At 37.8% G+C, this 14,491-nt stretch overlaps 1 protein-coding gene across 2 annotated transcripts in view; it reads right to left on the bottom strand.

Moving 5' to 3' along the window:
• Positions 1–283: 283 nt before the first annotated feature.
• HOOK3 (hook microtubule tethering protein 3) overlaps positions 284–14,491 on the bottom strand; it is a 94,209-nt gene continuing 80,001 nt past the window's right edge. Inside the window, exons 20-23 of one of the 2 annotated variants that reach the window (XM_074931840.1) lie at positions 12,905–13,009; positions 12,718–12,789; positions 11,423–11,559; positions 284–3,113 (exon numbers count right to left, since the gene is read on the bottom strand). In XM_074931840.1, the coding sequence (XP_074787941.1) occupies positions 3,098–3,113; positions 11,423–11,559; positions 12,718–12,789; positions 12,905–13,009 (330 nt within the window). In that variant the 3' untranslated portion in view covers positions 284–3,097. Of the gene's footprint in view, positions 3,114–11,418; positions 11,560–12,717; positions 12,790–12,904; positions 13,010–14,491 lie in introns of those variants that run through there. The other variant, XM_074931841.1, reaches the window with a different exon arrangement.

The following is a 14,491-nucleotide window of genomic DNA, read 5'->3' as shown; positions in this document are numbered from 1 at the left end:
TATATCCAGTTAACACTAAAGCAGCCCAGGTGTAGCTTTGCTTTATAAAAAGTCCCATTTTTTTCCCTGGCTGTTCTGTAGTGACTGATTCTAAGTGCACTTAAAGGCAAGGTCCGTATTACCTGTGTTACTCCCACTCCACTGAGCTCCCTGTTGATCACCGGCTGGCTGCTACCCTCACCTCAGAGCAGAACAGCACTCCAGGCTCAAACAAGTAACTGTAACATGAACTGTGCACTGGCCTCACTTTATATCCCACTACCAAATAAAGGAAAAACAAGCATTTACATTTTATATAAGCATTTATTTACAATTTGTTTAACAACTGTACACTCTTCTGTCACCCTGGAAGCATTAGTGTATTTGACTGGGAAAAAATATTAAACCTTTTGATTCCAATAATCATTACTGAGTATGTTTTTTGTCTATATACAGATATGTATATTAATACTGCTACCATGACAATCTGGTAGTCACACAATTCATAGATGAACTGAAATGGGAAATTCATGTTTTGACACTCTAGGAATCCATTCTTTTATAGAAAATATATCACTGGCAACTTCACAAACAGTTACTTTCATACTGGTTAACACATAATTCAGGACAGTCAAACAAGCTGCTATTAAGAAAGTAAAAGTTTCCTATGCAGCACAAATGAAGTTAGTATATCAGACACATGCTGGAGATCACCAAGTTGTGAGCTCTCAATCACTTCATGACAGAGATGCTAGGCTAATCTAAGCAGCCAGCTCACTTGCTGAGTTACTGGCTCCACCTGACATCTCTCTGTTGCATTAGCGAATTCAAACTAAACACACTGACAACACAAATGTCTTCAGGCTCAAGAACAACTGATACTTAGGCTCTAGTCTGCACAGACCACTTGGAGAAATGAGGTACTGCTCAGCCTCACTTCGAGACACCTGTGCAGGCAGGTGCATGCAAACACAGCCATCCCTTCCTGCCCTGCACAGAGCCTGGCTTGGGGCAGGGTGTGGTCCCAGCCAGAGCAGCACTTGCAAATGAGAAACAAACCATGCCTTTAACACCCAACAAAAAGACGTTCTTCTAGTAATGCTTGCCCTGGCACATAACGAGGTATCAATGGCTAGGACCTGGAAAGACACAAATCATTTTAGTACTCTGGTGGACTCAGCCTGATGAAAGTGCTGCTGCCTCTGCTGCAGGGATACCTGACTTGTCACCACCAATCCCCAGATCCTGCCTGCAAGTCACATCAGACTTCACCACACCAGGTCCTGGTGGACCACTAAAGACATATTCCCCCCTCGGGGGTCTTTCCAGACTGCTGTCAGCTGGCACACCTGACAGCCACAGGCTCCCCTGTCTAGTACAGTATCCAGAAGGTAACATGCCACACACTCCTTACCAGGATCTTAATGCTTATCCTTTCCCCTCCTGCACTGCTTGGAGCCCATTCCTACCCACCCTTCCCTTTGTAGGGTGGCACACAGACCCCTCTGGAAAGAGAGGCACGGACGTGATCCATCTTTTCTCCAAGTCACTGCTGATGCACTGGGTATCCAGATCCCTGAAGACTGAACACACACAGGTGTCTCAGCACATGAGGTGCAGCTCTGCCCAGAGCCCCACTTGACCGGCCAGGGACAAAGCTCGTACTGTGTCTTGTGACCAGAAGTGACGGCAGAGGCTACTGGACACAGCATTTCTCCAGCATGGGGGTGCTCATATGGAAACCAGGGCTGATGGTCATGCTACTGCCTGAATAAGCAAAACCATTTTTGGAGTGAGCAGAGTACATATTTTTGCAGGATTAAGATCCAAGTGAGCAAGAATGGGGTTGCTCTAGAACTAGACTTAAACCAAACCACTTGCAGTACTCACCACTGAGACTCTTCAGGTTTTCCTGCAAATGCTATGGCTTAAAAGCGCCCTTCCCCATTTGTTACATACTAACTCCTATACAATAAACCTCTTAACTTACAACACTACAGCACTCCCACCTTCTTCTGAATCTTGCCAGTACTGGGTGCCCAATACAAAACAAAGATACAGTAGTACAAATGTGCAGATACTTGAGAATATTAAATAAGCAGCTTTTTAAATTAATATAGGCAGTACAAAGCATTTTGAGTTACACTGTCTACATATGGCAACTCTTATAGCTAAACTTTGTAATACAAAGAAACAGCCAAGCTAGTGCAATTGGAAATTAAAATAGCTAAGACTGCAATAAGGAGAGGGAAAAAAAATAGTACAGATAAAAGATAAACGACCCAAATTATAAACTGGCGAGGACAATCTGCATAATACTGAAAGTGTAGACAGCTTTCAAACTTATCTCCATTCATGTTATTTTCTGAGATTGTTTTAACAATTGCACACAGATTGAAAAAAAAGTTTCTGAAAGAAAATGACAACACAGCTAAAATGTAGAGAGAAAAATACAACAGCCACAAACTACAGTGTATATACATAGCAAGGAACCAGGCAGTGCCTGTGAACAAAATGCCACCTGGTAGTTTGCCTGGCTCGGAGATTATCAGATGAACCTTGACTGGTTTTCTAAGGAAGATGGAATGGCCAAGCAGCAATTCATTAGTCATTTCTCCTGGTAAAACACCTCCTTCTCTTTAATTTTAAAGATGCAAAGTGGATCCTTTAAGGGTACACATTCTTTGAAATTTTAGTCGTCAAAAGGCATTTTTAGGAACTCATTAGGACTAGATTTTTATAGTTCAGTATATGAAAATGTTGCAGAAAGTCTGTGTGTTAATACTGTTAATCAGAATTAAATTAAGTGGACAGGTGGAAGTAAAATGGAGAGCTGACAGTGCTCTGTCAGTTTGCAGAACGCCTCCTGTTGAGTTCTGAATACTGGTTTTTCTCTCTTCTAGCCTCATAGGAGACTTTTTGTGAAGAGAAAGAGTAAATGGAAGTGGGAAATGAGAAAGCCACTCCCCAAGATGGTAAGCTTCTCTGCAAGTAGATCTCCCTTTGAAATCAGATGGTCATGAGTCTTAAGTGTAGAACTGGTTAAGTTTTGGTTATGCAGTCTGGACAGAAAAGCAAGTCATGCACTGAACAGTCCCTGTTATAATAATGCTGCAGGTCATGCAACCACATCACTGCAAATAAAAGAATAAAGAAGAAAGTTAAAAAGCAGATAACATACTATTATTGAAAACCCCAGAGAACAGAACAGTTATTTTTCAGAGCAGTTTAGTAAGGCTGTCTCTACTTAGAGTTGTGCAAATTCACAGGGAAAGCATCTTTGCCAGAGCAGCTCTTCAAATTAACAAGCAGGTTACACACCAGTAATTGGGAAAAGCAATAAAACAGTCTTGAACATATCTAAATTTAGACATAATTAAGACAAATTTAAACACTTCGGAATAAAGTGCTTCAGGGCACTGTTCTCAAATAACACAGCTATGAAACAAAGTTTACACAGTGATGAAAAAGTCTCAGGCATTCCTGCTGTCTGTGAGTACAACAGTTAAAAAACTAAAGTGAAAGGTGCCTGTCCAATACTGCTGTGGTCATGTATTAAAGACAATCAGGGTCACAATGACTCTGTCTGAGTCTTCAAGCTCTGAGCACCACCGAAGACTTTAAATGTTCATGTTTCACCAAAGCTCATCCTGTACATGAGGCTACAACAGCATCACTGCCACACTATACTGGCAAATTCTATTAGTTGCTTGCAAATACAGGATTTAATTGCAAGAAAATGACATGTATTCTTGATAAAATAAGCAGAGTATGAGCCACTGAGCAGCCCAAAGTGCTCATCACAATGCTGTGGGAGTGAATCTAAGTTTGGAAGAGAACTGGAGAGCTTGCATATTTCTCCATCCTTGCTGATGCACCCTCTTTTTTGGCCAGTCTAACTGGACAGGTAGAATGCTTTACTAACACAGCTATGGTGCTTTCAGCATCCCCAAGTAGCACAAATATCCTTACATAGCATGGCACAGCACTAACTGCTCATTCTCATTTTCACATGGCACTCCCTGTGATGTTACAAAGAGCACAATAGCTTCACCAGAATGAAATCAAAGCATGCAAGCAGTTTCTCTCCCCACTTCCTTCTTCCTAGTATTTCACTGGTCAAAAATGATTCTAAGAACAGCTTTTGTGACAGGAAAATCCAGGTTAAATAGATAAGAATATTTATAAGTAAAATCAAGGATTTATTGCAAAAAATCTGCCTTTCTGATACAAGTCCTGCCGCTTGTGCACCCCCTTTTTCTTCTCATTCACCAACCCAGAATACTAACCATAGTCGAACAACAAATAGAAACATAAGTAAAATAAAATAAAAATAATTAAAATTAATATATTCAGCAAAGCAGACCTTGAGAGTGTATTTTGAGTACTTTGCTGTTAAGCTTGCTTGGCACTGCTTGGGTGCATAGTTACAGAGTTCAGGATTAATAATATGAAGATTGCTGTAGTTAGTCTATAAAAAAAAAATTAAAAGTTCAAGCTACATAAGCATGTATCTATTCTATTGTGCATAAATGAACAGTCTAGTCCTTTATTCTCATGGAGCTATTACTTAGTTCAGACTTAATATTTAGTAGCACTTCAAGTGTCCTGCTGCACATAAACAGAAATGACATTGCAGGTTTCTCTTTGAGTCAGTAGTACTTTTGAGAAGTCTTGTAAACTCCGGACAGCATATTCTTTTTCAACAAATTCATTTGACAGTGCCCTTTCTTGATTAGAAATTCTAATCTTGTTCTAAAAAAAAGTCTGTCAATTTCTTTCTCTTGGAGAACTCCTCAAAATTAATCAGTATATTTTAAAGCTACCTGTTGAGGTAGTAACTCTTCAGAAGACAACAGACATGAGATGTGAGGGTAAATTCACTCAGCATAACCTGACATTGCTTCTGCAGCATCTGCAGAAAGAGACAGTTTATGTAGCAGATGATGTGTCTACAGGGGAGTGACTTTCTCTTATTTCCTTCGTCAGTGCAAAATACTCCAGCTATAAGTGAATGCTTCTTGCCAGCCTGGAGGATTATTTCTTAGTAAGGCATTTCCCTTCAATATTCAGTGCCTAATCTCATTAGCTCTACTTCAGTACAAGTGGCTATCCATCCCTTAAAATCTTCCTTAACTTCTCATTGACCTCTTCTGTTTTTTCAACACACAGAATTGACTGAGACAACTCCAGCATATTGAAGACAGAGAAATGATGGCAGTCTTTTTCATTAACCTAGCCAGCTCTGGAGACACCTACCAACAAAAGAACTTTCATTTCAGAGCACTGCTCACACAAGTCAACCTGAAGCAAAAAAATCCCCCACCCAAACCCAGCCGTATGTCCTCTCTGAGAAACTACTTTTTTCCTGTCCGGTCTATGTTTGATCCTTTCTTTAGCCAACAAACCTGCTGCCTGTAAAGCAGGACTTCGTGACACAATCACCAAAGCTATCAGAGCAATGCAGTCTACTCACTTTCAAGTCTAACACTAGACACTCTATTCAAATATTTCTGCCAAGCTTCTGCTTTGAAGTAACTGCCTCTAGATTTCTCTTCCTGTAGATTTCATAACTTTATTACTCACTGGCTTCTACTGCCAAAGTTTGCTTTTCTTTCTCAATCTATTCTTTCTATGTCTTTCTCCATGGTACTAGATATTTTAAAGATAGCAATTTTCAATATAGCATCTTCCAGAGCTGTATTAACACCATCTTGCACTATTCTAACTCTTTACAACCAGAGAATACAAACAGGACAATAATTCTAAGAATTGTGGCCTTACAATGTCATGCCTCTAACTATTCCAAGATTTCACTGGCACTGCTAAATAAAAAGCTTTAAAATCTCTCTCAAAACCACTGATAACTTCGGAAATACGCTTACTCTCCTGCTTACTGATCTTTGGTAACTGAGAACTATAATCTCTGCTTTACAAAATTTTAAATTACATAATGAATTTTCAAACCCAAATCAAAAGCCTGGTGGTCTCACTAAAACTATTTTATAACTCCATAAATACTATACCATTTGGGATTTTCTCTTAAAATTCTGCTCATTTTCATGATCACGGTAACAATGGGAGCATACTAACAAGCTAACAATTGGCCTTTATGTTGATTTTATCTTCTCTTAAAGCTAAGGGTAACTATTAGGGGTTCAAGTTCCATTTGCAGAATTTCAAATCTGTACCATGCTTGTAGTTATCAGCTCTTCAACATGCTGACAAATAACTGCTTCTGTAGCAATAACTAATGCAAAAATCTACTTTAGGAGTTATGCATTACCTTGGCAAGGCCTAAAAGTGAAGGTTAGAACCTGGGCCACAGTAAAGTTAACAGCAAAACCATCCCCAAGCAACTAATGGATGAAGACTTCAATTACAGCCGTTATCGTGAGCTACTTCTGATCCACTGACTACAAATCTGACACCAGAACAATTTATCTGGAAAGCTGCCCTGCTTAAACTGCTAGGTGTGGCTCCAGTGCCTCATGGGACTGTATGATTTGTCAGGTTTCCTAGAGCTCCTCAACCGAAATTCATTCTTAAGTAACTCAATGAGTTGATAAATTTAAAAATGAACTTTTTGTCCCAATATTTCAATGAATCAACAAAAGTAAAACAGAAAACAAAGCTAGATAAGTCTGCAACATCTCCAAACAGTGCAGTGAACCTGGCAGTAGAGTCAAAATCTCTGGGGGTTCACTGTACATGATACAAGAAGTCTGAGGTTGTTGTGGCTGACGACAGCTTCTGCCTTATTCACATTAAGTAAAGTCTCTAATATTTAATCAACTGCCATTCAAAAATAATAATAATACATTTTAAAAAACAGCTCCAAAAGCTCAGGTTCTGTTTCACTGTTTTTAAATTAACACCAAAAAGCAAAAATGGTGAAAGACATATACTGCTCTTCAGATTTCTGTACATAATAGTTGCTTGCATCTGTTTCCTTCACACTAAAGAAATCGCTCCTTCTTTTTACTTACAGCCTTCAGAGTCACTGACAAGCTCCTTTTCTGGACTTCCAGGGGGAAGAAAGATCATAGGAACATGACAATGCAATCAGTCAGGCCAGGACATTTTTGTGATTCCTGAAAGGGACAAACTGGCAGCACAGCTAGGATCCTACCTGGAATCGGACATCTGCCACAAGCCAATAATATGATTTGGCTCATGGAGATGATGTGAGTGCAAGTGAGATTCATTACCTGCTTTTACATCAACCTATGATAAAACACAAGATTTCATTTTTTTCCAATGCAAGGCACAACGTCAAAATGCAGTACTGCTCAGATTTGGAAGGGGACATGTGTCTGGGCTGTGTACAGTTGGTAAGGCTCAAAACATCATTCACTGAATTGTTATAATGATTCATCTCTTCATTTTAACAGAATGCTACATGTATCATACTGCCAGCATTAGCTAGTACAGTTGTTCTATAGAAGGACTTCTGAAAAGGTTTCTTTGTAAGTGCTTGATTTCCTGAGATCACATTTTAGTCGTAACCCAGCTATCAAACGGTAGGTGACACCCCTGAAGAATGACTACTTGATTTAGAGAAAAAAACACCCCTTGAAAGTTATTTCCTGACAGATTACCTCTTTTAGCTATTTATTTGCATAATATTGGTGAATAAAATGCCTGAAAACTTTGCTAAACTTGGTTTGGCAATACTAGTTTACCAATACAATATTACTGCAAAACACAGAGTTCACATTCTACCTAAAATACACATGCAAAAACCCGTAAGACATCAGTATGGCACAGGTGACTGAATGCAAAAATACCTCCCTCATCAATCCTTGCAAAAAGTCAAAATGTCAGGCAAGAATAAAAATCACTATGAAATTAGTAGAATTCAGGTCCGATTTTGCTTTATAAGAAAAAGAAAAGTTATCCACATTCAGGGCAGTCTTCCTCCAAATCACTGACTAGAAGAAAATCAAGTGGTGAAACTAAATTTAACCCACTAAAAATCATCCAGGAAGTTGCTGAGTGGATAGTCTCATATACTAGAGAATGAAGGAACAGCAAAAGCTGCTCAGTCATCAGTCTGCAGATGGTGAGCGATTGCACTGTGCATCACTTTTCTTGAGTTTTATTTATTTTTAAAAATAATCATATTCATTGTCAATATAACTATTATTTTAAAAATTTTATTATTTTATTTTAGCTATTTAACTATTCTTATCTCAAACTACCATGAGTTTTAGGTTTTTGTTCCAATTCTCCTCCCCATCCCACTGGGATGAAGGAGTGAAAGAGTGGCTTGTGGTGCTTAGTGTCTGGTTAGGGTTAAATCACAACATTTGCACATGTCAAAATACCAAGGACTTTAGAACTGACAAATCATCTTACATTTTCTTGACAGCTGGCATATACTACTTACTATTTAAGATCATCATAAAACAGTAGTATTAATTCTTTCTAAACAATGAATATAAAACTACCAGTGTGCCTTACATGAACAGGTAATGTTCACTGGTAGCTCGTCTATACATGTGTTTATTCCCTACAGTTACACTCTGAGCCCCTTCTTGTTCTTAATACCATGCTACTTCTAAAGCTATGTAGCAAGAAAGGAAATAACAATGTGGAACCCTTTTCAATAAAGAAGCTGTTCTTGTGAGAAAGAAGGTTCACCACCTGCATTCATCCATACCCAAAGATTAGGAAATTAATGTATGCAGCAAGTAATAGAAGTAAAATGCTGAAGAACAAGGAATTCAATTCTTGATGATTACCATTAGAAGACAGAACAAATTGCTTACTGGAACTGGACAGCAACAGAGTATATAGATTGCAGTATATTTTTAGTTTTTTATATTCAACACAAATTCTGGGAGATAGCAGAAATTCTACAAGCTTGTGAATTCTCAAAAGACTAAATGCTCGTTCAGTCTTGCCTAACAATTACTATGAACAGTAAAACACAGATTCAATCTCTTGTTTTGCTCTTTGATGCTATATATTCTTGAAGGGAATTACAGAAAACCCTTCAGTGTCTTATCTTAAGGGAAAAAGAAAGACCAACCAGAACCACAAAGCAGAAGATAAAAGCCAACAACGACCAAGAAGCAAAAGAAGCCATAAGAGATATGAAAGTAAAAGCTAAAAATGAGGCTTCTGATCAGCATATGTTCCTCTCCTAACTATCAGGCTCATTTGCCTGTCTTCAAAACTTTGGAGACAAAATGGCAAAACGAATATTAAATCAGTAAAAGCAAGTAGTTTTATTCTAGTGTGCAGATTGTGTTCAAGTTATTTTAGACCTGCACCTAATTAATAACAACAGGAAATTATTAGACAAAATTAAGGGATAAAACTTCCAGTTAAGGTCCTGGTATTCCTTGTTTTCACAAATAGGCTTTAGCAGTCTGTTAACAGACAGCGCCAGTCAGATTAAAATAAAAATGGAGCTTTAGCCATTCTTAGTTTTTTTCCTCTGGGTGATCTAAAATGCTGTAATCTCAAACAAGAACATCAAATTCCCCCAGAGAAGTGATTTTATTTGCTTGTGCTCACAGATGACAGGAGGTAAAGAGTTCTTCAAATGACCAGAATAAGATCAGTATAAAACATCCCACATACACTGTGGTCATCTTACTAGATAACACATACTACTTCTTGTCCCTTTAGTATTCTGTACCTCAGTAAAACAGCAAAATGAGTATAACCTCACTGAGCTACAGAAATTGTCCTAAACTTCCTTTACGTTGTTACATTTCTGCATACAAGAAGATACTTTCACTGCTTTATCTAATCTTGCAAGCATAGCCTAGACACATCATATGTTGAATAAGTAAAGAGAATTTTTAGAAAATCAGTTTTTTCCAAATGTGAGGAATAAAAGACAAACATATATACAGCTAACAGACTTCAGCATCTGTTTGCAGGAGGTGGTGAGTTGGGGTGTGGGGGGGAAGAATCAGAATTGCTAATTTTTTTCAGACACATATTGAATGCATTTCTTAGTATAGATTAAAACCTGTAATTATCCTTTGCTTATTCCACCCAAGTTGTGAATTAACATAGACTTTCAGATGATTAATGAATGCTACTATGTCTTCTTTCTTAAGTGATTTATGAAAAAATATCTTCACTTGGGAAGGCACTAAAATAAGGTTAAAAAATAATGTTTTGTGTGCAGTTAGGGAAGGTCCAAACAGTCTCTAAATGAAAAATGTGTAAAACTTGATCATTGCAAGATGTATGTATATGAAACTTTCATCTAATACTCAGGTCTTCTGTATTCATCAATTCTTTTGACAAAAATGATAGGTATAATATAATTAGGCAGGGAAAAAGCAGAACTTTGTAGGAACAGAACCTAAATTAAAAAGTAGGGGCCACTATCCACCCCACTGATCAACATGAAGGTGATAGGATGACATGCAATTAACCAGCTACACACTAAAGATGCAGTACAACAAATCACAGCCAGTTTCCAACAGTCAGCAACAAACTCACCTGAAGGCACTGGTACCATTAGTAAGGCAACTAATACAATTATACCCTGAATCAATATATTAAAAGCAAGTCTTTTAGTAGGGGATGACATGGAATACATTAACATCAACAATACTAATCGGGCCTTGATCCATTATGTACTGTTCATCCATAATTATAAAATATTAAAACAAACGTCCATTTAAATGGATGATGCAGCAGCATATTAAAGCATTCTAAATATTTCTCAACCTTTTTCTAATATATATTAGAGCATATACTTGACCAAGAAGAGTGGAACAAACCATTTGAAAATATTCAGCTCTGCCAGCAAAAGAGGTAACACCAGTAGATAAAGAAAAACCTGAAAAATCCATCCTAATTCCCCAATAAATACCAAGAATAAAAGCAAACTTTGATGTAGGAGATTTTTAAAAAGTCATTCTTTCTGCCATTGGTAAGTAGCAAATATAGTTCACAACATTATAATATACTAATTTTGCATTTCTGTAATGAGTTTTCAGCATTTCTTTTAAGCAACAGGTTAGCACTTGAAACTAAATGCCTAATTCCCTTTGAACAAGACAGTCTTATAAAGTGTAACAACCCTTATAGACACAAAAGTATCAACTGTGACAAGAAATGTACATTGTTACACAGCCCGTATGAGGCTTTTAACAGACAAGGGTTCATACCACCAAGACTCTGTTATTATACAGCACTCCTCTAGATGTTTTCAAAACTTTGGCACATTCAAAAAAATGCAGAGAGAGGGAAAGGGGGAGAGAGAGAGATGGACTCCAAAAAATACAGGCAAAGGGCATTACAGAACAATGAGAAACCATAATAAACTCCTTTCTTGAACTGTAAAATAACAGCAGTAACAAGGGAGAAAGAGAAAGGATGCTGGTTGATTTTCCTTGAATGTTGTCATTTGCAAGAGAAGTGGCCTGGATCACAGGTTTTTTTTCTAAGGCCAAGGCTTCTCTACCTTGCTGTTGCTGGCTGGACATGACCAGGGTAAGATCTCCTTGTGCTCGTGGCTTGCCTTTGTCTAGCAAGGAAGGACTGTCCTGAGCCTGTACTAGCCAGTCTATCTTCTGCTGCTTTTTTATGCAGAGTCATTCCCTATGGACAAAGAGATACTTCTCAGTGAATACCAACACATAACATGAAACAATTTTACTCATTTACTTTTTTTTTTTTCTTATCTCCTTCTTCACCAACATTAAGCTATTTTCAATTTCAAACATGAAGCATTATATTTTCAAGGATAAAGCAAGATATTTTTCCTAATTCTCTGGTGTTCTTCATCCCCACTCCTACCATTGTCGGGTTTGGAGTCACTGTCAAGAAGAAGGTCCCCGTGTCCCATATTTGAGCATACACTTCTCCACATAAACACATGGTAACTGGACAAGTCTTTTTAAAAGTGCTTCCCCTACCCATCCCGGCCGCCCTTCAGCATGTTGACCTAGAAAAGTATTTATTCTGAAAATAAAGTGTTGTCATCCTCTGTGAAAATACCAGCTCATATGGCAGGAGCAGATCTTGAGAGAAAGTATGTTTTCAGAAGGAGTAAACGCAAGGAGGAAATGAGGGAAGCTGTGATGGACTGTAGTTGTGTATAAAAACAGAGGCAAATTAGAGAGACACAGACAAAGCTATCAGTGCTCATCTTGGCGTTCATGACAGGCTATTGAACCACAGCTCTTAGCTCAGGCTTGTCTCCTGCTTGTCAGTGGGACTTATACTACTAATGCTACACTAACTGCTTGAAAATACCTTCAATATTTAAAGGATTCAAGCACTCTGCTTAAGTACCATTTTTGGCTTACTATTCATGGACATATAAGAACATAGAACAGCAAGAAGGAAACTCTTCCAAGGGAAACCGAAAAAGATTAATTTTGAACTCTATGATGAAGCAGAATGAAACATGAATGTTACACAGGTCAGGGATTCTTTCTATTTGAAGAGCAGTTTCAATGCAGCCACCCTCTGCCAAACAGAAGTCTTGAACACATTTGACAAACATGAAAAATCTCCTGGCATATAGGCCCAACAAAAGCTGTAAGGCTGCACAGAGTATGTCCTTATGTTTTGAATCATTTATGTGACAGTCTTACCCCTGTGCTCACCCGTTGCATGGGGCTAAACTTGCACAAATGCTTTTCAAACAAACAAACAAAATGTACATGAATAAATACTGTTATAAACCACTGAAAACCAACTAACATTAATATCTTTTCTTAAAAAAAAATCAAAAGTTTGTGAGATTCTTACCATATTATACCAGGCACTAACAATAAATTTCTCCTCCATTTCTCTTTGACTTTTTGTTTTTTCATATTCTTTCTATAAAACAAACATCAAAAAAGCATACATTTAAAACCAAAGTACAATAGAAGTATTAGCCTATACTTAAAAAACAATGAGGAAATAAGCATCTACCAGCAAACATGATTACTACCTCCAATGAATGAAACATTCTATCCCGCTCCTGCAACTGATTTTTCAGAGCCTGAATCTCAGGAGCTGCACCCTGGTTCTGCTTAGGATCTAAGGTGCGGATGACCTGCAAGAGAAAACCAGTTTGTTTTTAATTAAATCATGCTAAAGCAATCTAACTGAAGGGAAAGATATCGAGGTATTAAAACCTTTTAAGTCAGGTTAAGAAATAAGTTAATTAAAACACCTCAGTGATAAGAAAGGACACTCCAAAATGTGAAACAGAGTGATATGCAGTTTTAAGAGGCTGATTCCTGTAAAACAATCTTGACAGCCAGCATAACAGAGGATCTGCCTCTGAACATCAGCCATGACACATTAGAACATCTGAAAGGAAAAAGTGATGCCTAAGACGTTCAGTAACCCAGACTCACATATGCAGTTCCTACCCCTAGCTGCACTACCCTGGGGCCACAGTGGTAAAAACATTTTCTCGAGGGTTTCTCTATAGCTAGGGTTTACATACCTGTCAATTCCTCATGCTTGAGGAAGGTCTGCTTTGGTCCTTATGGAAAGATGTCATGATTTTACCTTATCTAGGGTAATTATGAGGTGCTGTCATTTCTAGATAGCTCTGTTAAGCCAAGAAGCATTCTGTGGCACATGCATTATGTTACTAATAAGCCAAAGGGACACTTAGTTATGTTTGTGGCATCCACCACGGGTAGCATGACTGCTAGCAAACACAGAGCTAAACCAAGAACGCATACAGCAAAATGCCTAGATTCCTAAGCCTTCAGTAGAAAATACCTTAAAAACCCCTGGGTATATAGAAAGAGAATGGCACTAATGAAGGAGGATTCATAAAAGTGTACTATGTTTCTGAGAAAATACACATTAGACCTGGATATAGTTTCTATAGTGAATGGCTGTAATGATTGTACTTGAAAACCCAACCTGAAAATTGATTAAGAAGATCGGAAAAAGCTAATTAAACTAAGTAATTAATGCTACTGTTGCATAAAACACCCTAGAGTAACACACTACACACCGTACATACAAATAAATCTTACTGTGACTTTGTCATTTACTGGAATACTCTGAGACAAAGTCAGCAACACAAGATGTAAAAAAACCAAACCAAAACAACAACAAAACAAAACCAAAAGAAGAGATTTGTTTAGATTTCCTGAAGACTCTTGAAACATCTCACAAGAAGTGAAGAAGGAAGCATAAAGTTTTGTCAAATTAGAAACCTACTTGCACATTGCAATGTAATGATACATAGCAGTAGCAAAGATCTTGATACTAGCATGACCAGATGAACAAAACCACAGGTATGCTTTTAAGAAACCCAAATAAAATATCCATGTATAGTAAAAGAAGAAATGGGACAATGACTGAGATCACAGAATTGCCATTTCAAAGCTGGCAGTATATCCATATCCTCAATAGCATACTTAAATATTAGCCACCTTCTCAACAGAAGCATATATTAAACAGTAGAGGCAAAGAGAATCTGAACATCAGAGAAATGTAACAGCTCTCAAAGTTTGTTCAGTTAAAAAGAGCACTTTACTTGGAAAAAGTATCAACAGTTCACATAAAA

The sequence above is a fragment of the Athene noctua genome, chromosome Z (genome assembly GCF_965140245.1).
Source record: "Athene noctua chromosome Z, bAthNoc1.hap1.1, whole genome shotgun sequence".
NCBI lineage: Eukaryota > Metazoa > Chordata > Aves > Strigiformes > Strigidae > Athene > Athene noctua.
The sequence above is the reverse complement of the archived record's forward strand: the minus strand, read 5'-3'. Positions and strand labels throughout refer to the sequence as shown.